The 26,320-nt window shown below is 38.2% G+C and overlaps 1 protein-coding gene across 1 annotated transcript in view; it reads left to right on the top strand.

Moving 5' to 3' along the window:
• The window catches only part of ITGB3BP (integrin subunit beta 3 binding protein), a 92,508-nt gene that overhangs the window by 48,077 nt on the left and 18,111 nt on the right, over positions 1-26,320 (top strand). Inside the window, exon 4 of the mRNA XM_060119411.1 lies at positions 9,999-10,068. Coding sequence (XP_059975394.1) covers positions 9,999-10,068 — 70 coding nt within the window. The remainder of the gene's footprint in view (positions 1-9,998; positions 10,069-26,320) is intronic.

Raw genomic sequence — 26,320 nt, 5'->3', positions numbered from 1 at the left:
AAGATAATACAAATTTTTACATAATGAGAGAAGGAAAGATTCACTACCAGAAAAAGGATCCTGACCTTTGTGCATCAAAAATAAAAACTCAAAACATGACGAAATAGGACAGGATTGCAAGGAGAAACTCACAAATCCCTAATAATCATAGGAGATTTTAAACTACCTCTTTTAGAAACTGATAAAATGGATTTAAAAAAATTAGGAAAAATATAGACAGTTAGTTTGTTTTTATTGTCATTCAACCAATTTTTTTCTTCCAGTTTTATTGAGCTATAATTGACATATAGCACTGTTTAAGTTTAAGGTGTGCAGCATAATGATTTGACTTACATACATCATGAAATGATTACCACAATAAGTTTAGTGAACATCCATCATTTCATATGGAAGCAAAATAAAAGAAAAAGGAAAAAAATTTTTCCCTGTGATGGGAACTCTTAGGATTTCTCTCTTAACAATTTTCATATATAACATATTACAGTATTAATTATATTTATTGTGTTGTACATTACATCCCTAGCACTTATTTATCTTATAACTGAAGTTTGTACCTTTTGACTACCTTCATCTCATTCCTCCTTCCCGCCACCCTGTGCCTCTAGTAACCACAAATCTGATCTCTTTTTCTGTGTGTTTGTTTGGTTTGGAGGTATAATTGACATACAACACTATGTTAGTTCCTGGTGTACAGCATAGCGATTCAATATTTCTATACATCACATAATGATCACCACCATGAGTCTAGTTACGATCTATCACCATAAAAAAATATCACATTACTATTGATTATATTCCCCAAATGTACATTTCATGCCTGGGACTTAATTATTTTATAACTGAAAGTTTGTACTCCTAATCTCCCTCACCAATTTCTCTCATCCCTCCATTTCCCTCCCCTCTGGCAACCCACCTGTTTGTTCTCTGTATCTATGACAGTTTCTGTTTTCTTACATTTGTTCATTTATTTGGTTTTTTAGATCCCACATATAAAAGAAATCATGATACTTGTCTTTCTTTCTCTGACTTATTTCACTTAACATAATACCCTGTAGGTCCATTAATGTTGTCACAAATGGCAGTTTCATTCTTTTTTAATGGCTGAGTAATATTCCATTGTATATTCCATTGTATATATATACCACATTTTCTTTATCTGTTGATGAGCACTTAAGTTGCTTTTCATATCTTGGCTATCATAAATAATGCTGCAATGAACATAGGGATGCATATCCTTTCTAATTAGTGTTTTCATTTTCTTTGGATAAATACCCAGGAGTGGAATTGCTGGGTCATATGGTAGTTCTATTTTTACATTTTTGAGGAACCTTCACACTGTATTCCATAGTGGCTGCACCAATTTACATTCCTAGTAACAGTGCACAAGGATTCTCTTTTCTCTACATCCTTGCCAACACTTGTTATTTCTTGTCTTTTTGATAATAGCCATTCTGACATGTATGAGGTGATTTTGATTTGCATTTCCCTGATGATTAGTCATGTTGAGCATCTTTTCATGTGCCTGCTGGCCATCTGTGTGTCTTCTTTGGAAAAATGTCTGTTGAGATCCTCTGCCCATTTTTTAATCAGGTTGTTTGGTTTTTTGATGTTGAGTTGTATAAGTTCTTCATATATTTTGGATATTAACTCCTTACCAGACATATCATTTATAAATATCTTCTCCCATTCAGTAGGTGGCCTTTTTGTTTTGTTGATAGTTTGCTTCGCTATGCAGAACTTTTTTGGTTTGATGTAGTACTGTTTATTTATTTTTGCTTTTGTTTTCCTTGCCTGAGGAGATAATATCAAAAAAATATTACTTTTTGTTTGTTTTGTTTTGCATATTCATTCATTTGTATTATTTTTTTATTTTTTGGGGGGGGTGTGTTTTGCGGTACACGGGCCTCTCACTGTTGTGGCCTCTCCCGTTGTGGAGCACAGGCTCCGGATGCACAGGCTCAGCGGCCATGGCTCACAGGCCCAGCCGCTCTGCGCATGTGGGATCTTCCCGGACCGGGGCACGAACCCGTGTCCCCTGCATCGGCAGGCGGACTCTCAACCACTGTGCCACCAGGGAAGCCCCATGACTCTTTTTGAATTATGGTTTTCTCTGGGTATATGCCCAGTAGTGGGATTGCTGGGTCATATGGTAGTTCTATTTTTAGTTTCTTAAGGAACCTCCATACTGTTCTCCATAGTGACTGTATCAATTTACATTCCCACCAACAGTGCAAGAGGGTTCCCTTTTCTCCACACCCTCTCCAGCATTTATTGTTTGTAGATTTTTTGATGACAGCCATTCTGACTAGTGTGAGGTAATACCTCATTGTAGTTTTAATTTGCATTTCTCTAATGATTAGTGATGTTGAGCATCTTTTCATGTGTTTGTTGGCAATCTGATACCTTCTTTGGAGTAATGTCTGTTTAGTTCTTCTGCCCATTTTTGGATTGGGTTGTTTGTTTTTTTGATATTGAGCTGCATGAGCTGCTTGTATATTTTGGAGATTAAACCTTTGTCAGTTGCTTCATTTGCAAATATTTTCTCCCATTCTGAGGGTTGTCTTTTCATCTTGTTTATGGTTTCCTTTGCTGTGCAAAAGCTTTGAAGTTTCATTAGGTCGCATTTGTTTATTTTTGTTTTTATTTCCATTTCTCTAGGAGTTGGGTCAAATAGGATGTTGCTGTGATTTATGTCATAGAGTGTTCTGCCTATGTTTTCCTCTAAGAGTTTTATAGTGTCTAGCCTTACATTTAGGTCTTTAATCCATTTTGAGTTTATTTTTGTGTATGGTGTTAGGGAGTGTTCTAATTTTATTCTTTTACATGTAGCTGTCCAGTTTTCCCAGCACCACTGATAGAAGAGGCTGTCTTTTCTCCATTGTATATTCTTGCCTCCTTTATCAAAGATAAGGTGACCATGTGTGCGTCGGTTTATCTCTGGGCTTTCTATCCTGTTCCATTGATCTATATTTCTGTTTTTGTGCCAGTACCATACTGTCTTGATTACTCTAGCTTTGTAGTATAGTCTGAAGTCAGGGAGCCTGATTCCTCCAGCTCCATTTTTCTTTCTCAAGATTGCTTTGGCTTTTCGGGGTCTTTTGTGTTTCCATACAAATTGTGAATTTTTTAATTCTAGTTCTGTGAAAAATGCTGTTGGTAGTTTGATAGGGATTGCACTGAAACTGTAGATTGCTTTGGGTAGTATAGTCATTTTCACAATGTTGATTCTTCCAATCAAGTGGTATATCTCTTCATCTGTTTGTATCATCTTTAACTTCTTTCATCAGTGTCTTACAGTTTTCTGAGTATAGGTCTTTTACCTTCTTAGGTAGGTTTATTCCTAGGTATTTTATTCTTTCTGTTGCAGTGGTAAGTGGGAGTGTTTCCTTAATTTCTCTTTCAGATTTTCATCATTAGTGTATAGGAATGTAAGAGATTTCTGTGCATTAATTTTGTATCCTGCTCCTTTACCAAATTCATTGATTAGCTCTAGTAGTTTTCTGGTAGCATCTTAAGGATTCTCCATGTATAGTATCATGTCATCTGCAAACAGTGACAGTTTTACTTCTTCCTTTCCAATTTGGATTCTTTTTATTTCTTTTTCTTCTCTGATTGCTGTGGCTAAAACTTCCAAAACTAGGTTGAATAATAGTGATAAGATTGGGCAACCTTATCTTGTTCCTGATCTTAGTGGAAGTGGTTTCAATTTTACACCACTGAGAATGATGTTGGCCATGGGTTTGTCATATATGGCCTTTGTTATGTTGAGGTAAGTTCCCTCTATGCTTACTTTCTGGAGAGTTTTTATCATAAATGGGTGATGAATTTTGTCGAAAGCTTTTTCTGTCTCTATTGAGATGATCATATGGTTTTTTTTGTTTTGTTTTGTTTTGTTTTTTTCTTTTTTTGCGGTATGCGGGCCTCTCACTGTCGTGGCCTCTCCCGTTGCGGAGCACAGGCTCCGGACGCGCAGGCCCAGCGGCCATGGCTCACGGGCCCAGCCGCTCTGCGGCATATGGGATCCTCCCAGATCGGGGCACGAACCCGTATCCCCTGCATCGGCAGGCGGACTCTCAACCACTGCGCCACCAGGGAGGCCCGATCATATGGTTTTTATCCTTCAATTTGTTAATATTGTGTATCACACTGATTGATTGGCATACATTTAAGAATCCTTGCATTCCTGGGATAAACCCCACTTGATCATGGTGTATGATCCTTATAATGTGCTGTTGGATTCTCTTTGCTAATATTCTGTTGAGGATCTTTGCATCTATGTTCATCAGTGATGTTGGCCTGTAGTTTTCTTTGTTTGTGACATCTTTGTCTGGTTTTGGTATCAGGGTGATGGTGGCCTCGTAGAATGAGTTTGGGAGTGTTCCTCCCTCTGCTATATTTTGGAAGAGTTTGAGAAAGATAAGTGTTAGCTCTTCTCTAAATGTCTGATAGAATTTGCCTGTGAAGCCATCTGGTCCTGGGCTTTTGTTTGTTGGAATATTTTTAATCACAGTTTCAATTTCAGTGATTGTGACTGGTCTGTTTATACTTTCTGTTTTTTCCTGATTCAGTCTCAGAAGGTTGTGCTTTTGTAAGAAATTGTCCATTTCTTCCAGGTCGTCCCTTTTACTGGCATATAGTTGCTTGTAGTAATCTCTCATGATCCTTTGTATTTCTGCAGTGTCAGTTGTTACTTCTCCTTTTTCATTTCTCATTCTGTTGATTTGAGTCTTCACACTTTTCTTTTTGATGAGTCTGGCTAATGGTTTATCAATTTTGCTTATCTTCTCAAAGAACCAGCTTTTAGTTTTATTGACCTTTGCCATTGTTTCCTTCATTTCTTTTTCATTTATTTCAGATCTGATCTTTATGGTTTCGTTCCTTCTTCTAACTTTGGGGTTTTATTGTTCTTGTTTCTCTCATTGCTTTAGGTGTAAGTTTATATTGTTTATTTGAGATTTTTCTTATTTCTTGAGGGAGGATTGTGCTACTCTAAACTTCCCTCTTAGAACTGCTTTTGCTGCATCCCATAGGTTTTGGGTCATTGTGTTTTCATTGTCATTTGTTTCTAGGTTTTTTTCCTTTTAGAACTTCATGTTTTTTAAAAGCTTTTTTAAAAAATTTTATTTTATTTTATTTTATTTAGGCTGTGTTGGGTCTTTGTTGCTATGCGCGGGCTTTCTGTGGTTGCGGTGAGCAGGATCTACTGTTCGTTGTGGTATATGGGCTTCTCACTGCGGTGGCTTCCCTTGTTGCAGAGCATAGGCTCTAGGTGCACAAGCTTCAGTAGCTGTGGCTCATGGGCTCAGTAGTTGTGACTCGTGGGCTCTAGAGCACAGGCTCAGTAGTTGTGGCACACAGGCTTAGTTGCGCCACAGCATGTGGGATCTTCCCAGACCAGGGCTTGAACCCATGTGCCCTGCATTGGCAGGTGGATTCTTTTTTTTTTTTTTTTTTGCGGTATGTGGGCCTCTCACTGTTGTGGCCTCTCCCACTGCGGAGCACAGGCTCCGGACGCGCAGGCTCAATGGCCATGGCTCACGGGCCCAGCCGCTCCGCGGCATGTGGGATCTTCCCAGACCAGGGCACGAACCCGTGTCCCCTGCATCGGCAGGCGGACTCTCAACCACTGCGCCACCAGGGAAGCCCTGGCAGGTGGATTCTTAACCACTGCGCCACCAGGGAAGCCCTGTTTCTGGGTATTTTTTGATTTCCTCTTTATTTTCTTCAGTGATCTCTTGGTTATTTACTAGTGTATTGTTTAGCCTCCATGTGTTTGTATTTTTTACCGTTTTTTTCCTGTACTTGATATCTAGTCTCATAACATTGTGGTTGGAAAAGATACTTGATATGATTTCAATTTTCTTAAATTTACCAAGGCTTGATTTGTGACCCATGATATCATCTATCCTGGAGAATGTTCCATGAGCACTTGAGAAGAAAGTGTATTCTGTTGGTTTTGGATGGAATGTCCTATAAATATAAATGAAGTCCATCTTGTTTACTGTGTCATTTAAAGCTTGTGTTTCCTTATTTATTTTCATTTTGGATGATCTGTCCATTGGTGAAAGTGGGGTGTTAAAGTCCCCTAGTATGATTGTGTTACTGTCGATTTCCCCTTCTATGGCTGTTAGCATTTGCCTTATGTATTGAGGTGCTCCTATGTTGGGTGCATAAATATTTACAATTGTTATATCTTCTTCTTGGATTGATCCCTTGATCATTATGTAGTGTCCTTCTTTGTCTCTGGTAATAGTCTTTATTTTAAAGTCTATTTTGTCTGATATGAGAATTGCTACTCCAGCTTTCTTTTGATTTCCATTTGCATGGAATATCTTTTTCCATTCCCTCACTTTCAGTCTGTATGTGTCCCTAGGTCTGAAGTGGGTCTCTTGTAGACAGCATGTATACAGGTCTTGTTTTTATATCCATTCAGCCAGTCTTTGTCTTTTGGTTGGAGCATTTAATCCATATACATTTATGGTAATTATCAATAAGTATGTTCCTATTACCATTTTCTTAATTGTTTTGGGTTTGTTATTGTAGGTGTTTTCCTTCTCTTGTGTTTCCTGCCTAGAGAAGTTCTTTTAGCATTTGCTGTAAAGCTGGTTTGCTGGTGCTGAATTCTCTTAGCTTTTGCTTGTGTGTAAAGTTTTAATTCCTCTGTCATATCTGAGATCTTTACTGGGAAGAGTAATCTTGGTTGTAGGTTTTTCCCTTCCTTCACTTTAAATATGTCCTGCCACTCCCTTCTGGCTTGTAGAGTTTCTGCTGGAAGATCAGCTGTTAACCTTATGGGGATTCCCTTGTATGTTATCTGTTGCTTTTCCCTTGCTGCTTTTAATAGTTTTTCTTTGTATTTAATTTTTGTTTTGTTTTGTTTTGTTTTTGCGGTACGCAGGCCTCTCACTGTTGTGGCCTCTCCTGTTGCAGAGCACAGGCTCCAGACACACAGCCTCAGCGGCCATGGCTCACAGGCCTAGCCACTCCACGGCATGTGGGATCTTCCTGGACCGGGGCACAAACCCGCATCCCCTGCATTGGCAGGCGGACTATGAACTACTGCGCCACCAGGGAAGCCCTGTATTTAATTTTTGATAGCTTGATTAATAGGTGTCTTGGTGTGTTTCTCCTTGGATTTATCCTGTATCGGACTCTCTGTGCTTCGTGGACTTGATTGACTATTTCCTTTCCCATATTAGGGAAGTTTTCAACTATAATCTCTTGAAGTATTTTCTCAGTCCCTTTCTTTTTCTCTTCTTCTTCTGGGACCCCTAGAATTCGAATGTTGGTGCGTTTAATGTTGTCCCAGAGGTCTCTGACACTGTCCTCAATTCTTTTCATTTTTTTTTCTTTATTCTGCTCTGCAGTAGTTATTTCCACTATTTTATCTTCCAGGTCACTTATCCATTCTTCTGCCTCCGTTATTGTGCTATTGATTCCTTCTAGAGAATTTTAAATTTCATTTATTGTGTTGTTCATCATTGTTTGTTTGCTCTTTAGTTCTTCTAGTCATTGTTAAACGTTTCTTGTATTTTCTCCATTCTAGTTCCAAGATTTTGGATCATCTTTACTATCATTACTCTGGATTCTTTTTCAGGTAGACTGCCTATTTCCTCTTCATTTGTTTGGTCTGGTGGGTTTTTACCTTGCTCCTTCATCTGCTGTGTATTTATTTCCCTGCCTTCTCATCTTGCTTAACTTACTGTGTTTTGGGTCTCCTTTTTGCAGGCTTCAGGTTCTTAGTTCCCATTGTTTTTGGTGTCTGCCCCCAGTGGGTAAGGTTGGTTCAGTGGGTTGTGGAGGCTTCCTGGTGGAGGGGACTGGTGCCTGTGTTCTGGTGGATGAGGCTGGATCTTGTCTTTCTGGTGAGCAGGACTGCATCCAGTGGTATGTTTTGGAGTATCTGTGAACTTATTATGAGTTTAGACAATCTCTCTGCTAATGGGTGGGGTTGTGTTCCTGTTTTGTTAGTTGTTTGGCATGGGGTGTCCAGCACTGGAGCTTGCTGGTCGTTGAGTGGAGCTGGGTCTTAGTATTGAGATGGAGATCTCTGGGAGAGCTCTCGCTGATTGATATCATGTGTCGCTGTGAGGTCTCTGGTGGTCCAATGTCCTGAACTTGGCTCTCCCACCTCAGGGCTCAGGCCTGACACCCAGCCGGAGCACCAAGACCCTGTCAGCTACATAGCTCAGAAGAAAAGGGAGAAAAAAAAGAAAGTAAGAAAAAATAATTTTTTTTAGTAAAATAAAATAAAGTTATTAAAATTAAAAATTATTAAAATAGGAAAGGTAATAAAAAAATAGCAGAGCAGCAAAACCAATAAACAAATCTACCAAAGATAACAAGTACTAAAAACTAAGATAAACTTAAAAATCAGAAACTAGTCAGTCACATACAGCAAACCCCAAGTCTGTAGTTGCTTCCAAAGTCCACCGCCTCAATTTTGGGATGATTTGTTGTCTATTCAGGTATTCCACAGATGCAGGGTACATCAAGTTGATTGTGGAGATTTAATCCGCTGCTCCTGAGGCTGCACAAAGAAATTTCCCTTTCTCTTCTTTGTTGGTGCAGCTCCTAGGGTTCAGCTTTGGATTTGGCCCTGCCTCTGCATGTATGTCGCCCTCTGGCATCTGTTCTTCGCCCAGAAAGGACAGGGTTAAAGGAGCAGCTGATTCGGGGGCTCTGGCTCACTCAGGCTGTGGGGAGGTAAGGGTACAGAATGTGTGGTGAGCCTGCGGTGGCAGAGGCCAGCATAACGCTGCAACAGCCTGAGGCATGCCGTGTGTTCTCCTGGGGAAGTTGTCCCTGGATCACGGGACCCTGGCTGTGGCGGACTGCACAGGCTCCCCGGGGCATGGGTGTGGATATTGACCTGTGCTTGCACACAGGATTCTTGGTGACTGGAGCAGCAGCGTTAGTGTTTCATGCCTGTCCCTGGTGTCCGGGCTGATAGCCGTGGCTTGCACCCGTCTCTGAAGTTCCTTTAGTTGGTGCTCTGAATCTCCTCTCCTTGCGCACCCCAAAACAATGGTCTTTTGACTCTTAGGCAGTTCCAGACTTTTCTTGCACTCCCAGCTAGCTGTGGTGCACTAGCCCCCTTCAGGCTGTGTTCACACAGCCAACCCCAGTCCTCTCCCTGGGATCTGACCTCTGTAGCCGAAGCCGAAGCTCCCAGCCCCCACCTGCCCTGGCGGGTGGGCAGACAAGCCTCTTGGGCTGGTGAGTGCTGGTCGTCATTGATCCTCTGTGCAGGAGTCTCTCTGCTTTGCCCTCTGCACCCCTGTTGCTGTGCTCTCCTCTGTGGCTCCGAAGCTTTACCCCCGGCACGCCCCGTCTCCGCCAGTGAAGGGGCTTCCTAGTGTGTGGAAACTTTTCCTCCTTCACTGCTCCCTCCCAGAGGCACAGGTCCTGTCCCTGTTCTTTTGTCTCTGTTTTTTCTTTTTTCTTTTGCCCTACCCAGGTACATAGGGAATTTCTTGCCTTTTGGGAAGCTTGAGGTCTTCTGCCAGCGTTCAGTAGGTGTTCTGTAGGGGTTGTTCCACGTGTAGATGTATTTCTGATGTATTTGTGGGGAGGAAGATAATCTCCATGTCTTACTCCTCCACCATCTTGAAGGTCCCTCCTCGTTAAAATATTTGATGAAAAACTAATGTATTTTAAACTAATTATATTATCAAAGTGGGTTTATCTAGTTTTTCTTTTTAATATACCAAGCCCCAATGGAAATTTTATTCAAAAGATTATTTCTTCTATATAATGTAATCATGAATAAAAAGTTAGGAGACTGGTAAATTAAAAATAATAACTACCTATTGAAAAGTTATCCACAATAGTGAAAAAATTTTCCCATAGCAAATTTCAGGATGCTTATTCTTTACCTACTCTTCTTTCATTTGTCTACCCTTTTATTTTCTATTGAAAAGTTGGTGATTTAAATTCTATTTAAAATTTGACAGTTTTTGCCTTAACTTTACGTTCTTTTTATTGCACACGTATAGGAAAGAGGAAAAACTGGAATCACCTCAGTATAACCGAAAGAAAGGAATCTACTACACAAGACAATGATGAGTAAGTGTGTTGTTGCTGAAATAATATACTCGTGTGTCTTAAAAGAAAAAGGTCATATTTGTTAAAGTGATGATTTAAGATAAATCATTTCTTTGCAGAAATGAATAGTTTATACCTGAGTAGAAGTATTTTTTCTTAAAGAAGTAAAATACTTTATTATGTGTTTTGCCATGTTCATATGCTGGTGATATATGATACCTTTATTTTAATACCCATTTAGCCCAGTTTCCCCAGCCTATGCATAAGAGACTAGCTTAGGGTAAAACTGAGGGAAACACCCTCTTTGGATTTACATGGATGGACAAGTAATACATTGTCTTGGAACATAATTGCTGGTTCAAAAGCTAGAAACACAGTGAAGCCAGCAGAGTAAGGAATCTAGAGGAACCTAGAAGGCTTATCGGCCATCAATTATTTTCATATTGGCCTGTCAAGGGTGCCTTGAATGAAGTCATTATGTGTAAAAAGTTACTGCCTATGTATTCTGGGAAGAATATTTATATCTATCCACCGAGGCTGGAAAAATTGAAATAGGCAGAACAGGGGGTTAAAGTTTTAAAGTACTTCATATGTTCAGCTCATTTACCTTTCCAGCTGTATCTTCTGTGTGCCATACAATATGATGGATGGGTAAAGATGAGGAAAATGAAACATCTACCCATTGGGAGCTTATGGTCTCATTTTGTAAGTTAATATATCTACTCTACCTTAGAAATGGGTTATGGGTTATGTTTCGAAATGTTATTTATTTATTTATTTAAATTGAAGTATAGTTGATTTACAATGTTGTGTTAGATTCAGGTGTACAGCAAAGCAATTCAGTTTTATATACACATATATATATGTGTGTGTGTATATATATATATATATATATATATATATATATATGTTATTACAACCTATAGGTTATTATAAGATATTGAATATAGTTCCCTGTGCTATACAGTAGGCCCTTGTTTATCTATTTTATATTGAGTAATGTGAATCTGTTAATCCCAAACTGCTAATTTATCCCTCCCTTCCCCCCACTTTTCCCTTGGTAACTATAAGTTTGTTTTCTATGTCTGTGAGTCTGTTTCTGTTTTGTAAGCAAGTTCATTTGTATCATGTTTTTTTAGATTCCACATATAAGTGATATCATATGATATTTGTATTTCTCTGTCTGACTTACTTTACTTAGTATCATCTCTAGGTCCTTTCATGCTGCTGCAAATGGCATTATTTCATTCTTTTTATGGCTAAGTAATATCCCATTGTGTATATACACCACACCCTGTTTATCCATTCATCTGTCAGTGGACATTTAGGTTGCTTTGGTGTCTTGGCTATTGTAAATAGCACGGCAATGAACATTGGGGTGCATGTATCCTTTCAAACCATGTTTTTATCTGTATATATGCCCAGGAGTGGGATTGCTAGATCATATGGTAGCTCTATTTTTAGTTTTTTAAGGAACCTCCGTACTGTTCTCCATAGCAGCTGTACCACTTTACATTCCCATCAACAGTGTAGGAGGGTTCCCTTTTCTCCACACCCTCTCCAGCATTTATTATTTATAGACTTTCTGATGATGGCCATTCTGACTGGTGTGAGGTGCTTTCTCATTGTAGTTTTGATGTGCATTTCTCTAGTAATTAGCAATGTTGAGCATCTTTTCATGTGTCTCTTCGTCATCTGTATGTCTTCTTTGGAGAAATGTCTAATTAGGTCTTCTGCCCATTTTTTGATTGGGTTGTTTGTTTTTTTGTTATTGAGCCACATGAGCTCTTTGCAAATTTTGGAGACTAATCCCTTATTGGTTGCATTGTTTGCAAATATTTTCTCCCATTCTGTGGGTTGTCTTTTTGTATTGCTTATGGTTTCCTTTGCTGTGCAAAAGCTTTTAGGTTTAATTAGGTCCCATCTGTTTAATTTAGTTTTTATTACCATTACGCTAGAAGTCAGCTCAAAAAAGATATTGCTGCGATTTATGTCAAAGAGTGTTCTGCCTGTGTTTTCCTCTGTGAGTTTTATAGTATCCAGTCTTACATTTAGATCTTTAATACATTTTAGTTTTGTATATGGTGTTAGAGAATGTCCTGATTTCATCTTTTTTACATGTAGTTGTTTGGTTTTCTCATCACCACTCATTGAAGAGACTGTCTTTTCTCCATTGTATATTCTTGCCTCCTTTGAACAAGTAGATTAATTGATCATAAGTGCGTGGGTTTATTTCTGGTCTCTCCTGTTCCATTGATCTATGTGTCTGTTTTTGTGCCAGTACTATACTGTTTTGATGACTGTAGCTTTGCAGTATAGCCTGAAGTCAGGGAGCCTGATTCCTCCAGCTCCATTCTTTCTCAGGATTGTTGTGGCTCTTCAGGGTCTTTTGTGTTTCCATACAAATTTTTAAATTACTTGTTCTAGTTCTGTGAAAAATGCTATTGGTAATTTGATAGGGATTGCTCTGAATCTGTAGATTTCCTTGGGTAGTATGGTCATTTTAGCAATATTGAGTCTTCCAATCCAGGTGTACGGTATGTGTTTCTGTTTGTGTCATCTTCAGTTTCTTTCATCAGAGCCTTATTGGTTTTGGAGTACAGGTCTTTTTCCTCCTTTGGTAGGTTTATTCCTAGGTATTTTATTCTGTTGGATATGCTGGTAAATGGGATTGTTTAATTTCTCTTTCATTGTTAGTGTATAGAAATGCAACAGATTTCTGTATATTAATTTTGTATCCTGCAACTTTACCAATTTATTGATGAGCTCTAGTAGTTTTATGGTGGCATCTCTAGGATTTTCTAAGTATAGTATCATGTCATCTGTAAACAGTGACAGTTTTACTTCTTTTACTTCATTTCCAATTTGGATTACTTTTATTTGTTTTTCTTCTCTGATTGCTGTGGCTAAGACTTCCAAAACTATGTTGAATAAAAGTGGCAAGAGAGGGCATCCTTGTCTTGTTCCTGATCTTAGAGGAAATGCTTCTAGCTTTTCACTGTTGAGTATGATATTAGCTGTGGGTTTGTCATATATGGCCTGTATTATGTTGAGGTATATTCCCTCTACACCCACTTTCTGGAGAGTTTTTATCATAAATGGATGTTGAATTTTATCAGAAGCTTTTTCTGCATCTATTGAGATGATCACGTGCTTTTTATTATTCATTTGTTAATGTGGTGTTTCATGTTGATTGATTTGCTGATATTGAAAAATCCTTGCATCCCTGGGATAAATTCCACTTGATCATGATGTATGATCCTTTTAATGTATCATTGGATTCGGTTTGCTCATATTTTGTTGAAGATTTTTACATGTGTGTATGGGCATGTAATTTTCTTTTTTTGTGATATGTTTGTCTGGTTTTGGTATCAGAGTTACATTGACTTCATAGAATGAGTTCAGAAGTGTTCCTTCCTCTGCAAGTTTTTTTTTTTTTTTTTTCTTTTTGCGGTATGCGGGCCTCTCACTGTTGTGGCCTCTCCCGTCGCGGAGCACAGGCTCCGGATGCGCAGGCCCAGCGGCCATGGCTCACGGGCCCAGCCGCTCCGCGGCATATGGGATCCTCCCAGACCGGGGCACGAACCCGCATCCCCTGCATCGGCAGGCGGACTCTTAACCACTGCGCCACCAGGGAGGCCCTGCAAGTTTTTGAATGGTTTCAAAAGGGTCAGTTTTAACTCTTGTCCAGATGTTTGGTAGAATTTGCCTGTGAAGCCATCTGATCCTGGGCTTTTGTTTTTTGGTAGTTTTTAAATTAGTTTCAATTTCAGTAGTTGTGATTGGTCTGTTCATATTTTCTATTTCTTTCTGGTTCAATCTTGGGTCTGAGTGTTTTTTAAATCATTTGAGTGAACCTTAGAATGCATTTTCCATACAAATTGTGTTGTTATTTGTGGTTATAACCTCAAGTTAGGGCTACAAGTCTATTTTTTTCATAATGTAGGTGAAGTATAGTATTAAGCAGTAGTAGTCTAGATAAAAAGATATGGAGAGTGCCACTTAGAGTACAGTAGGGACAATGGGAAGAGTTTTCTTAAAGAGGTCTCCTTCTTTGACAGCTTCATCTATCACCTGTACCACTTTATCTGTTTTTATAGCTGCTTTCCCTAGCCATACTCCCCCCAGTTCCAAATATTTTCATGTGCCCTATTCCACAGATATTTTTGTTGTTAATTACCATTCCTCCTTCCTGTAACCAAAGTTCCAATTTCCTTGGTGAAACCAATCTCAACTAGATATTAAGTGAGAAGCATTATTTTTTTGTTTAACTCATTTAATATATTTTAAAAGAGACAGTAGATGTACATAATAAAAAGTCAAGCTGTACAAAGGGATATATAGAAAGCAAGTGGCAAGTAACAATTTTTGAATCACATATAATCTTGTATTTGAAAGCAATTACCTGTTAAACCAAATTAATCTCTGATACAGTTGTATGAAGTATAACAAATTTAGAAGTAAAAGTAGACAGGCAATGAGAAAATATTTTTGGACAGTAGGGATACCATGTAAGCAAACCAGACTTAACTGTTGCTTTCCCCTGAATCAGCTCCACTTAAGCTATCCTAAGTTTTCATAGTGTTTTTCCTTTTTTCTTCTTCTGAACCCATCAATCTGCTTACAGCTTGACCTTTTTCTTTAACTTTTTATTTTATATTGGAGTATAGTTGATTAACAATGTTGTGTTAGTACAACAAAGTGATTCAGTTATACATATACATAGTAGCTCCCATAGCAGTGAGCTTTCAAGTAGCAAGGGAGGAGCAAGAACCTTTGTTATGGGTCACTTAGGAATTTGCCAATATTTATTTAATTTCCCTCAATATTTGTTTCTGAAGATCCCTGTTATTTATGTATATAACTCCATGACTTGGTGTGAGAATTAATGAATTTAAGTACAAGCCAAGATATCTTACAATGTATAAAAATTATGTGTTTCTGATTGTTTTTTTCCACCCATCATAAAATTACTCAGACCTAGTCAATAGAGCTGTTTTATTAGCTTTAGTAATAAGCTCTTTATTTATTCCATTTGTTTAGATTTGTTTTATTATTTTGTAAAACCATTCCAAAGACTTGGATTTTTTAAGACCTGAAATTAAACTGAACATTTTGTATTTTTAGATCAATTTTAAATGATTATAATATTTTATGTTTTGTTTTGGCAATTGTATTAGGTTGTGGTTTTCCAGAGAAGCAGAACCAATAGCAAATGTACATACATATAATAATATAATAATAACAATAAAGATTTATTATTGATGTAATAATTATTAATTAATAATAGATTAATAATGAATTATATATACAATTACCTATATAGATAGATTTATTATGAGGAATTGACTCATGCAATTATGGAGGCTAAGTCCTACATGTACCATCAGCAAGCTGGAGATCCAGGAAAGCCAGTGGTATAATTTCAGTCCAAGAGTAAAGGCCTGACGACCAGGGAAGCCAATGTGTAAATCTCAGTTCAAGGGCAGAAGAGCAATATCCCAGCTAAAGCAGGCAGGCAGAGAACCCATCCTCCCTTCCTCTGCTTTTTCTTCAATTCAGACCCTCAGTGGATTGGATGATGTGCACCCACATTGGGGAAGGCAATTTATTGAGCCAGTATTACTAAGACGGTTGCATAGCAGTGATTTTCTAACCCCATCATTCTTTCTGTTAGCTGGCCTTTTTGAAAGTCATGAGTTCATAGTGATATAGTGTCTTTCCTTGCCTTCCCCCTTTCCATATTTGCACTCCTTTTCAAACAGTAGATCTCTGGCTCCTATTAGCAGCAGTCCATTTGCACACTTGCTTACTCCTACAGTATACACAAAACGGTTTCAAAATTCCTGCACTGCTAAAAACAAACCTGCAAAAGCATTTTTGTTTGCATTCTTTTTTGTCTTTAGTTTGAAGGTATATAGTCAAATTACTGTGTTCAGAACTACTTGGATTAGTTCTCCATATGAAAAATTAGTCAGTCATATGAAGTAGTTAGGTTAGCTTGTTGATGTTTATATGCAATTTTGATATTTTTTTCTCATCCTTTTTTATTTTTGTTTTTTGACTATGTAAAACAACTGATACGGTTCCAAAAGTCAAAACTTTACAAAAAAGTATACATAGAGGTGTGTTACTATTCCCTGCTGCATTCCCTCTGTGTAGTCCCTATAAGTAACCAAATTAATTAGTTTCTGGTTTACCTTTCATATGTTTATTTTTATAAAATTAAGCCATTTCATTTATTTTATCTCATTTCTCTTCTTATACAAAGATGGCATACAATTTATACTCTTTCATACTTCGCTCTTTCCACTTACGAATATGTCCTGAAATCACTACCTGTTAATCGACTTGGCAAGTTTTAAATGTAAGAATTCTCCAGCAGGAAAATATAGTTCCATGTTTTAGGTAAATTTTTTTTCCCAGAAAACAAGCAATTAGTGACATGTCAATAAAGCTCAATATGTCAATAAAGTTTGTTTATAAATTAAACACCTATACATTAATATTTCATGTGAACGTCCATACTCTTTATTCTCTAAAAGGAAAATATATAATTCACTGCCATTGGTTTTTCTTCCTCTTTGCAATTTTTTGCTGCTGCTGGCACTGCTACAAAAAATGCAGTAATGGTGACTGTCCTTCTATAAAGTTTATTTTCATATAATTGTAGGTTTGTCATTTTGAGAAGTAAAACATAGATCATGTGTACCCTTTTCCCACTTTCCTGACATGATAACATCTTCCAAAGCTGCAGTACAATATCAGAACCAGGAAATTGACATTGACACAATGCACCAATCTTTATTCAGTTTTCTAAATTTTACAATACATATTCATTTGTATATGTGTGAATATGTTCTATGCAATTTTATCACATATGTATGTTCATGTATCCACCACCACAGTCAAGATACAGAATAGTCCTGTCACCACAAGGATCCCTCCTGCTGTATAAAGTGTATTTTCAATCACTGGTTTATTCTCTTATAGGCAGAAGAGTAACTTTTATTTCTATACTAATCCAAATAAGACCTTTTTAAAAGTAATGTTATGCCAGAAATGGGTTTTGTTTTTTGTTTTTTATCTATACAATTTAATTGTGACAAGTAACCACATTTCAGAATTCTGATTTTCTCTTTACTGTATTTTAAGTATTTAATCAAAGAACAAGAATACTGACTTATGGATCATTTTCTTCTTAAATGAGGGTCTCTGGGGGTAAGTTAGTTGAAAATGTTTATCAGAAGCTTAGGATGAAGATATGGTTATGCCTATATTCTGTAGGTGATCAAAGACTAAGAGGGAAAGCAGTATTTACTTTTATTTTCAACTGTTTAAAATTCTTGAAAGGAAAGAATGAAAACTTTCCTCCAAACATCAGTAACAAGACAAGCATGCTCACTTTCACCACTGGTATTCAATATTTTACTGAAAATTCTAGCCAGAGCAATTAGATAAGAAAAAGAATGAAAAGGCATCCAACTGGAAAAGAAGAAATAAAACTATCTCTATTTGCAGATGACATGATCCTATAGAGAGAGACTCCCGAAGAATGCACAAGAAACTGCTAGTACTAATAAACAAATTCAGCAAAATTACAGGGTATATGATGAATACACAAAAATCAATTGCGTTTGTATACACCTGCAGTAAACAATTTGAAAAGGAAATGAAGGAGGCAATTCTACTTACAGTAGCATTTAAAAGAATAAAATACCTAGGAATAAATTTAACCAAAGAGGTGAAAGACTTGTACACTGGAAACTGCAAAGTATTGCTGAGAGAAATTAAACAAGACCTAAATAAATGGAAAGACAGCCTGTGTTCATGGGCAGAAGATTTAATTTGTTAAGATGTCAATACCTCTACCCAAAGTGATCTACAGATTCAGTGTAATGCCTATCAAAATTCCACACCATGTACAAAAATTATTCAGTCATAAAAAGCAACGAGGTTCTGATACATGCTACAAACACAATGAACCTTGAAAGCATATGGTAAGTGAAATAAGCCAAATGCAAAAGGACAAACATTATACAATTCCAATTATATGCAATATCTAGAAGAGACAACTTCACAGAGACAGAAAGTAGATCAGAGATTACCAGAGGCTAAGGGTTATTGCTTAATGTTACAGAGTTTCTGTTTGTGGTAATAGAATAGTTTTGAAAATAGATAGTGATGGTTGTACGATGTTGTGAATGTAACTAGTACCACTGAATTGTACACTTTAAAATGGTGAAAATGGCAAATCTTATATATATTTTGCCACAATAAGAAAAAAAATTTTCAATTAAAAACCAGCTACAGAGACTACTTGAATATGCGTTTTCTTGCAAGAAAGCAGAGTAGAAGGATGTGAACTCATGCCTTCTTACAAAAACATCAAAATCACAACTAACTGCTGAACAACCATCAGCAAAAAATGCTGGAACCTACCAAAAAAGATACTGTACATCCAAAGACAAAGAATATGCCACAACAAGATGGTAGGAAGGGCACAATCATGATAAAGTCAAATTCTAAACCTTCCTGGTGGGCGACCCACAAACTGGAAAATAATTATACCACAGAAGTTCTCCCACGGTAGTGGAAGTCCTGAGCCCCACGTCAGGCTTCCCAGCCTGGGGGTCTGGTAACGGGAGGAGAATCTGGCTTTGAAGACCAGTGGGGTTTGATCGCAGGAATTCCACAGGACTGGGGGAAACAGAAATTCCACTCTTGGAGGGCACACACAAGGTCTCATGCACCAGAAGCCAGGGAAAAAAAGCAGTAACCTCATAAGAGACTGGGCCAGACCTACCTACTAGTGTTGGAGTGTCTCCTGCCAAGGCGGGGGTGTGGCTGTAGCTCACTGTGGGGACAAAGACACCTGCAGCAGCAGTTCTGGCAAGTACTTATTAGCATGCCCCCTCCTGGAGGTTGCCATTTCCTCCCCAAGACCTAGCCCCACCCAACAGCCCATAGGCTCTAGTGCTGGGACACATCAGGCCAAACAACCAACAGGGCAGGAACGTAGCCCCACCCATCAGCAGTCAGGCTGCTTAAAGTCTTCCTGAGCATGGCGCTGCCCACAAGAGGGCAAGAACCAATAAACCTACTTAAGTAGACAAAAGACATGTAGTCTGAAAGCTATAAGAAGCTGATGAAAGAAATCAAAGGTGACATAAACAGATGGAAATATATACAATGTACTTGGATTGGAAGAATTGATATTGCCAAAATGATTATACTAACCAAGGCAATCTACAGATTCAGTGCAATCCCTATCAAATTACCAAGAGCATTTTTCACAGAACTAGAACAAAAAAATCTTAAAATTTGTATGGAGACACAAAAGACCCTGAATAGCCAAAGCAATCTTGAGAAAGAAAAACAGAGCTGGAGGAATCAGTCTCCCTGACTTCAGACTATACTACAAAGCTACAGTCATCAAAGCAGTATACTACTAGCACAAAACAGAAATATAGGTCAATGGAACAGGATAGGAAGCCCAGAAATAAATCCACACACCTATAGTCAATTAATCTATGACAGAGGAGGCAAAACTATACAATGGAGGAAAGATAGTCTCTTCAATAAATGGTGCTGGGAAAACTGGACAGCAACATATAAAAAAATGAAATTAGGACATTCTTCAACACCATATACAAAAATAAATTCAAAATGGATTAAAGAACTAAATGTAAGACTGGGTACTATAAAACTCCTAGAGGAAAACATAGGCAGAACACTCTTTGATGTAAATCGCAGCAGTATCTTTTTTTTTTTTTTTTTTTTTTTTTTTTTTTGCGGTATGTGGGCCTCTCACTGTTGTGGCCTCCCCCGTTGCGGAGCACAGGCTCCGGACGCGCAGGCTCCGGACGCGCAGGCTCAGCGGCCATGGCTCACGGGCCCAGCCGCTCCGCGGCATATGGGATCCTCCCAGACCGGGGCACGAACCCGTATCCCCTGCATCGGCAGGCGGACTCTCAACCACTTGCGCCACCAGGGAGGCCCGCAGCAGTATCTTTTTTGAGCTGACTCCTAGCATAATGGAAATAAAAACTAAAATAAACAAATGGGACCTAATTAAACCTAAAAGCTTTTGCACAGCAAAGGAAACCATAAACAATACGAAAAGACAACCCACAGAATGGGAGAAAATATTTGCAAACAATGCGACCAACAAGGGATTAGTCTCCAAAATTTACAAAGAGCTCATGTGGCTCAATCACAAAAAAACAAACAACCCAATCAAAAAATGGGCAGAAGACTTAAATAGACATTTCTCCAAAGAAGACATACAGATGACCAAGAGACACATGAAAAGATGCTCAACATCGCTAATTACTAGAGAAATGCACATCAAAACTACAATGAGAAATCACCTCACACTGGTCAGAATGGTCATCCTCAGAAAGTCTATAAATAATAAATGCTGGAGAGGGTGTGGAGAAAAGGGAACCCTCCTACACTGTTGATGGGAATGTAAAGTGGTACAGCTGCTATGGAGAACAGTATAGAGGTTCCTTAAAAAACTAAAAATAGAGCTACCATATGATCTAGCAATCCCACTCCTGGGCGTATATCCAGAGAAAAACATGGCTTGAAAGGATACATGCGCCCCAATGTTCATTGCAGTGCTATTTACAATAGCCAAGACATGGAAGCAACCTAAATGTCCATTGACAGATGAATGGATAAAGTAGGTGTGGTACATATATACAATGGAATATTACTCAGCCATTAAAAAGAATGAAATATACACTACCAAACATAAGGTAGATAGATAGTGGAAAGCAGCCGCAGAGCACAGGGAGATCAGCTCGGTGCTTTGTGACCGCCTGGAGGGGTGGGATGGGGAGGGTGCGAGGGAGGGAGATGCATGAGGGAAGGGATGTGGGAACAGATGTATATGTATGACTGATTCACTTTGTTATAAAGCAGAAACTAAAAAAAAAAAAAAAAAAAGAATGAAATAATGCCATTTGCAGCAACATGGATGGACCTGGAGATTATCATACTAAGTGAGGTAAGTTAGAGAAAGACAAGTATCATATGAAATTGATGATATGCAGAAACTAAAAAAAAATGATACAAATGAACTTACTTATAAAACAGAAAAAGACTCACAGACCTAGAGAGAGAACTTATGGTCACCAGGGTGGAAGGGTAGGAGGGAGGGATAGACTGGGAATTTGAGATTGACATGTACACACTGCTATATTTAAAATGGATAACCTTGGTCAGCTAATCTATTACAGAGAAGGCAAGGATATACAATGGAGAAAAGACAGTCTCTTCAGTAAGTGGTGCTGGGAAAACTGGACGGCTACATGTAAAAGAATGAAATTAGAACACTCCCTAACACCATACACAAAAATAAACTCAAAATGGATTAGAGACCTAAATGTAAGACCGGGCACTATAAAACTCTTGGAGGAAAATATAGGAAGAACACTCTTTGACATAAATCACAGCAAGATCTTTTTGGATCCACCTCCTAGAGTAATGGAAATAAAAACAAAAATAAACAAATGGGACCTAATGAAACTTCAAAGCTTTTGCACAGCAAAGGAAACCATAAGCAATACAAAAAGACAACCCTCAGAATGGGAGAAAATATTTGCAATCAAATCAACGGACAAAGGATTAATCTCCAAAATATATAAACAGCTCATGCAGCTCAATATTAAAAAAACAAACAACCCAATCCAAAAATGGGCAGAAGACCTAACAGACATTTCTCCAAAGAAGACAGCACATGAAAAGCTGCTCAACATCACTAATTATTAGAGAAATGCAAATCAAAACTACAGTGAGGTAGGCTTCCCTGGTAGTGCAATGGTTAAGAATCCGCCTGCCAATGCAGGGGACTTGGGTTCGAGCCCTAGTCCGGGAAGATCCCACATGCCGCGGAGCAACTAATCCCAGGCGCCACAACTCCTGAGCCTGCACTCTAGAGCCCACAAGCCACAACTACTGAAGCCCACACACCTAGAGCCTGTGCTCCGCAACAAGAGAAACCACCACAATGAGAAGCCCGTGCACTGCAACAAAGAGTAGCTCCTGCTCGCCGCAACTAGAGAAAACGCACGCACAGCAACAAAGACCCAAAGCAGCCAAAAATAAATTAAATAAATAAGTAAATTTATAAAAAACAAACAAAACTACAATGAGGTATCACCTCACACCAGTTAGAATGGGCATCATCAGAAAATCTACAAACAACAAATGCTGGAGAGGGTGTGGAGAAAAGGGAACCCTCTTGCGCTGTTGGTGGGAATGTAAATTGATACAGCCACTATGAAGAACAGTATGGAGGTTCCTTAAAAAACTAAAAATAGAACTACCATATTATCCAGCAATCCCACTACTGGGCATATACCCAGAGAAAGCCATAATTAAAAAAGACACATGCACCCCAATGTTCATTGCAGCACTGTTTACAATAGCCAGGTCATGGAAGCAACCTAAATGCCAATTGACAGACAAATGGATAAAGATGATGTGGTACATATATACAATGGAATATTACTCAGCCATTAAAAGGAACGAAATTGGGTAATTTGTTGAGACGTGGATGGATCTAGAGACCATCATATGGAGTGAAGTAAGTCAGAAAGAGAAAAAAAAATATTGTATATTAGCGCATATATGTGGAACCTAGAAAAATGGTACAGATGAATCGGTTTGCAGGGCAGAAATTGAGACACAGATGTAGAGAACAAACGTATGGACACCAAGGGGGTAAAGCGGCAGGGGGGGTGGTGGTGGTGTGATGAATTGGGCCATTGGGATTGACATGTATACACTGATGTGTATAAAATGGATGACTAATAAGAACCTGCTGTATAAAAAAATAAATAAAATAAAATTTAAAAATTAAAAAAATTAAAATAAAATAGTAACCAACCAGGACCTACTGTATAGCACAGGGAACTCTGCTCAGTATTCTGTAATAACCTAAATGGGAAAAGAATTTGAAAAAGAATAGATACATGTGGATGTATAACTGAATCACTTTGCTGTAAACCTGAAACTAACACAACATTGTTAATCAAGTATACTCCAAAATAAAATTTAAAAAGAGAAAAACAGCTACAGGAACAGCTAAAGAAAACCTCCCTGAGAAAGCTTTTGCGAATATAATGGAATAAATAGACCTAAATACAGAAAAAAAATTCTTTTGACAAGAAATGTCCAATTTTTTATATTGTCCAGATTTTTTATTTAACCAGTCTTTCTTCAGAGAAAAATGCCATTAACTTTGATGTGCATAAGAATCTCCTGGAAAAACGTACTTCTAGGCCCCATCTAGTGATATTTTTAATTAGTAGATCTTGAATGCAGCCTAGTTTTAAAAAAGTTGTATCTTTACCAGTCTCAACAAGGAATTTTGATGCCAGTGGTGAGTTACGCTTTGGGAAATATTATTATAAACATAGGTCAGAAACACCTCAGTTCAGCATCTTTTCATGTGCCAGTTGGACATCTGTGTCTTCTTTGAAAAAATGTCTATTCAGCTTCTCTGCTCATTTTTTAATCATTTTTCTGTTGTTGAGCTATATGCGTTTTTTATATATTTTGGATATTAGCCCCCTATTGAATATATGATTTGCAAATATCTTCTCCCATTCAGTAGGTTGCATATTCATTTTGTTGATGGTTTTCTTTGCTGTGCAGAAGCTTTTTAGTTTGATGTAGTCCCATTGATGTATTTTTGCTTTTGTTTCCCTTGCCGGAGAAGATATATCTAGAAAGATATTGCTAAGACTGATGTCAAAAGAGTATACTGTCTAATACACGGTTGGTGGGAATGTAAATTGGTGTAGCCACTTTGGAAAACAGTATGGCGATTCCTCAAAAAATTAAGAATAGGACTACCATGTGATCCAGTTATCCCATTTCTGAGTATTTAACCAAAGAATACAAAGATACTAATTCAAAAAGATATATCCACCCTTATGTTCATTACAGCATTATTTTACAGTAGCCAAGTTATAGAAATAACTTAAGTGCCCATTAATGGATGAATGAATAAAGAAGATGTGGCATAGCATATATATACAATGGAATACTACTCGGCCATACAATAAAAAGATGAAGCCTTGCCATTTGTGATAACATGGATGGACCTTGAGGGTATATGCTAAGTGAAATAAGTCAGAGGAAAACAAATACAACATGATTTCACTCATATGTGGAATATAAAAAACAGAGAAACAAAAAACCAGAATAAATGAACTAAACAAAACAAGCATGTAGATACAGAGAACAGAGTAGTGGTTACCAGAAGGGAGGGGACGGAGGGCAAAATGGATAAAGGGGATCAACTGTATGGTGACAGGTGGAAACTACATTTTTGGTGGTAAGCACACTGTAGTGTGTACAGAAGTGGAAGTATAAGGTTGTACACATGAGACATATAAGTTTATAAACCAATATTACCTCAAAATAAAGAGAAAAAAAAAACACCTGGGTTCAAGTCCTGACTGTGCTCCTTATTGTATACCCTTGAATAATTAAATAATTTATTTGTGCTTCAGTTTCTGTACCAATAAAATGGAGATAATAGTTACCACAGAGAGTTGTTTTGTTGTTGTTGTTTTTGGTTTAATTTATTTACTTTTATTTATTTATTTTTGGCTGTGTTGGGTCTTCGTTGCTACGCGTGGGCTTCCTCTAGTTACCGTGAACAGGGGCTACTCTTTGTTGCAGTTTGCGGGCTTCTCATTGTGGTGGCTTCTCTTGTTGCAGAGCACGGGTTCTAGGCGTGCCGGCTTCAGTAGTTGTGGCTTGTGGACTCTATAGTTGTGGCTCGTGGGCTCTAGAGCACAGGCTCAGTAGTTGTGGCACACGGGCTTAGTTGCTCCGCGGCATGTGGGATCTTCCCAGACCAGAGTTCGAACCCGTGTCCCCTGCATTGGCAGGCGGATTCTTAACCACTGCACCACCAGGGAAGTCCCCAGAGAGTTGTTTTAAAGATTAAACAGGATACAGCTTGTAAAGTAATAAATACAATGCCTTGTATTTGGAAAGAGCTCAAAAAATGTTAACAATATATTTCATTTTTATAATCCAGCTATCATCATCCAAAATAATTTAGATTAATAGAGTTAGGTAAATAGAGGTTCAGTGATGGATTAACCTTTTTCTGTATAAGACTTTTTTTTTAAACATCTTTATTGGAGTATAATTGCTTTACAATGGTGTGTTGGTTTCTGCTTTATAACAAAGTGAATCAGCTATACATATACATATATCCCCACATCTCCTCCCTCTTGCGTCTCCCTCCCACCCTCCCTATCCCACCCCTCTAGGTGGTCACAAAGCATCCACCTGATCTCCCTGTGCTATGCGGCTGCTTCCCACTAGCTATCTATTTTGCATTTGGTAGTGTATACATAATATTGTGAGAATAAAGAAAAACTTGTTCATTAAACTTATTGTGGTAATCATTTCATTATGTAGGAAGGTCAAATCATTATGCTGTACACCTTAAACTTATATAGTGCTGCATGTCAATTATATCTCAATAAAACTGAAAGAAAAACTTAAATAAATTTAAAAAAAAGAAAATCTTGGGCTTCCCTGGTGGCGCAGTGGTTGAGAGTCTGCCTGCCGATGCAGGGGACACGGGTTTGTGCCCCGGTCCAGGAAGATCCCACATGCCGCGGAGCGGCTGGGCCCGTGAGCTGTGGCCGCTGAGCCTGCGCGTTCGGAACCTGTGCTCCACAACGGGAGAGGCCACAACAGTGAGAGGCCTGCGTACCGCAAAAAAAAAAAAAAGAAAAAGAAAATCTTGAGGATTTTATCCCTGTTATGTACATGCAGCTCTCAGGTTTCTTGAGATTTTATAAAAATACAGTCTCTATGGCTAGTGACTTTCAGATAAGTTTTTAGTAATGGAATTAATTAAGAGTTCATTTGTGGCCTTTGAGAGTATAGTGTTAGTAGAGGAGTAAGGCAGAAATCTGAATATTTGAATTTAATTTCAGGATGGAGGAAGTGGAGATTGATCTAGACCGTTATTTTGAGCAATGGTTTGTAAAAGAGAATATTCATTCAGTAAAAGGAGAGTTAAACAGCATCAGGGGCCCAGCAAAATCATGTATGTACTTGTAATATGGACCATCAGTAGTGCTGTAAGTTTTCTCTAGCACTCACAGCTTGGGCCAGGAATGAAGAAAACAAATAGGTAGGAAATCCAGGATTACGTATTAGACACCCATGTGCGTGGCAGAAGGTTAAGGGACTGAGAAAATTAAGTTTCTTTTTCTTCAAG

This window comes from Mesoplodon densirostris, chromosome 2, assembly GCF_025265405.1.
Source record: "Mesoplodon densirostris isolate mMesDen1 chromosome 2, mMesDen1 primary haplotype, whole genome shotgun sequence".
Taxonomy (NCBI): Eukaryota; Metazoa; Chordata; class Mammalia; order Artiodactyla; family Ziphiidae; genus Mesoplodon; species Mesoplodon densirostris.
This window is presented reverse-complemented; position numbering and strand designations above follow the sequence as displayed.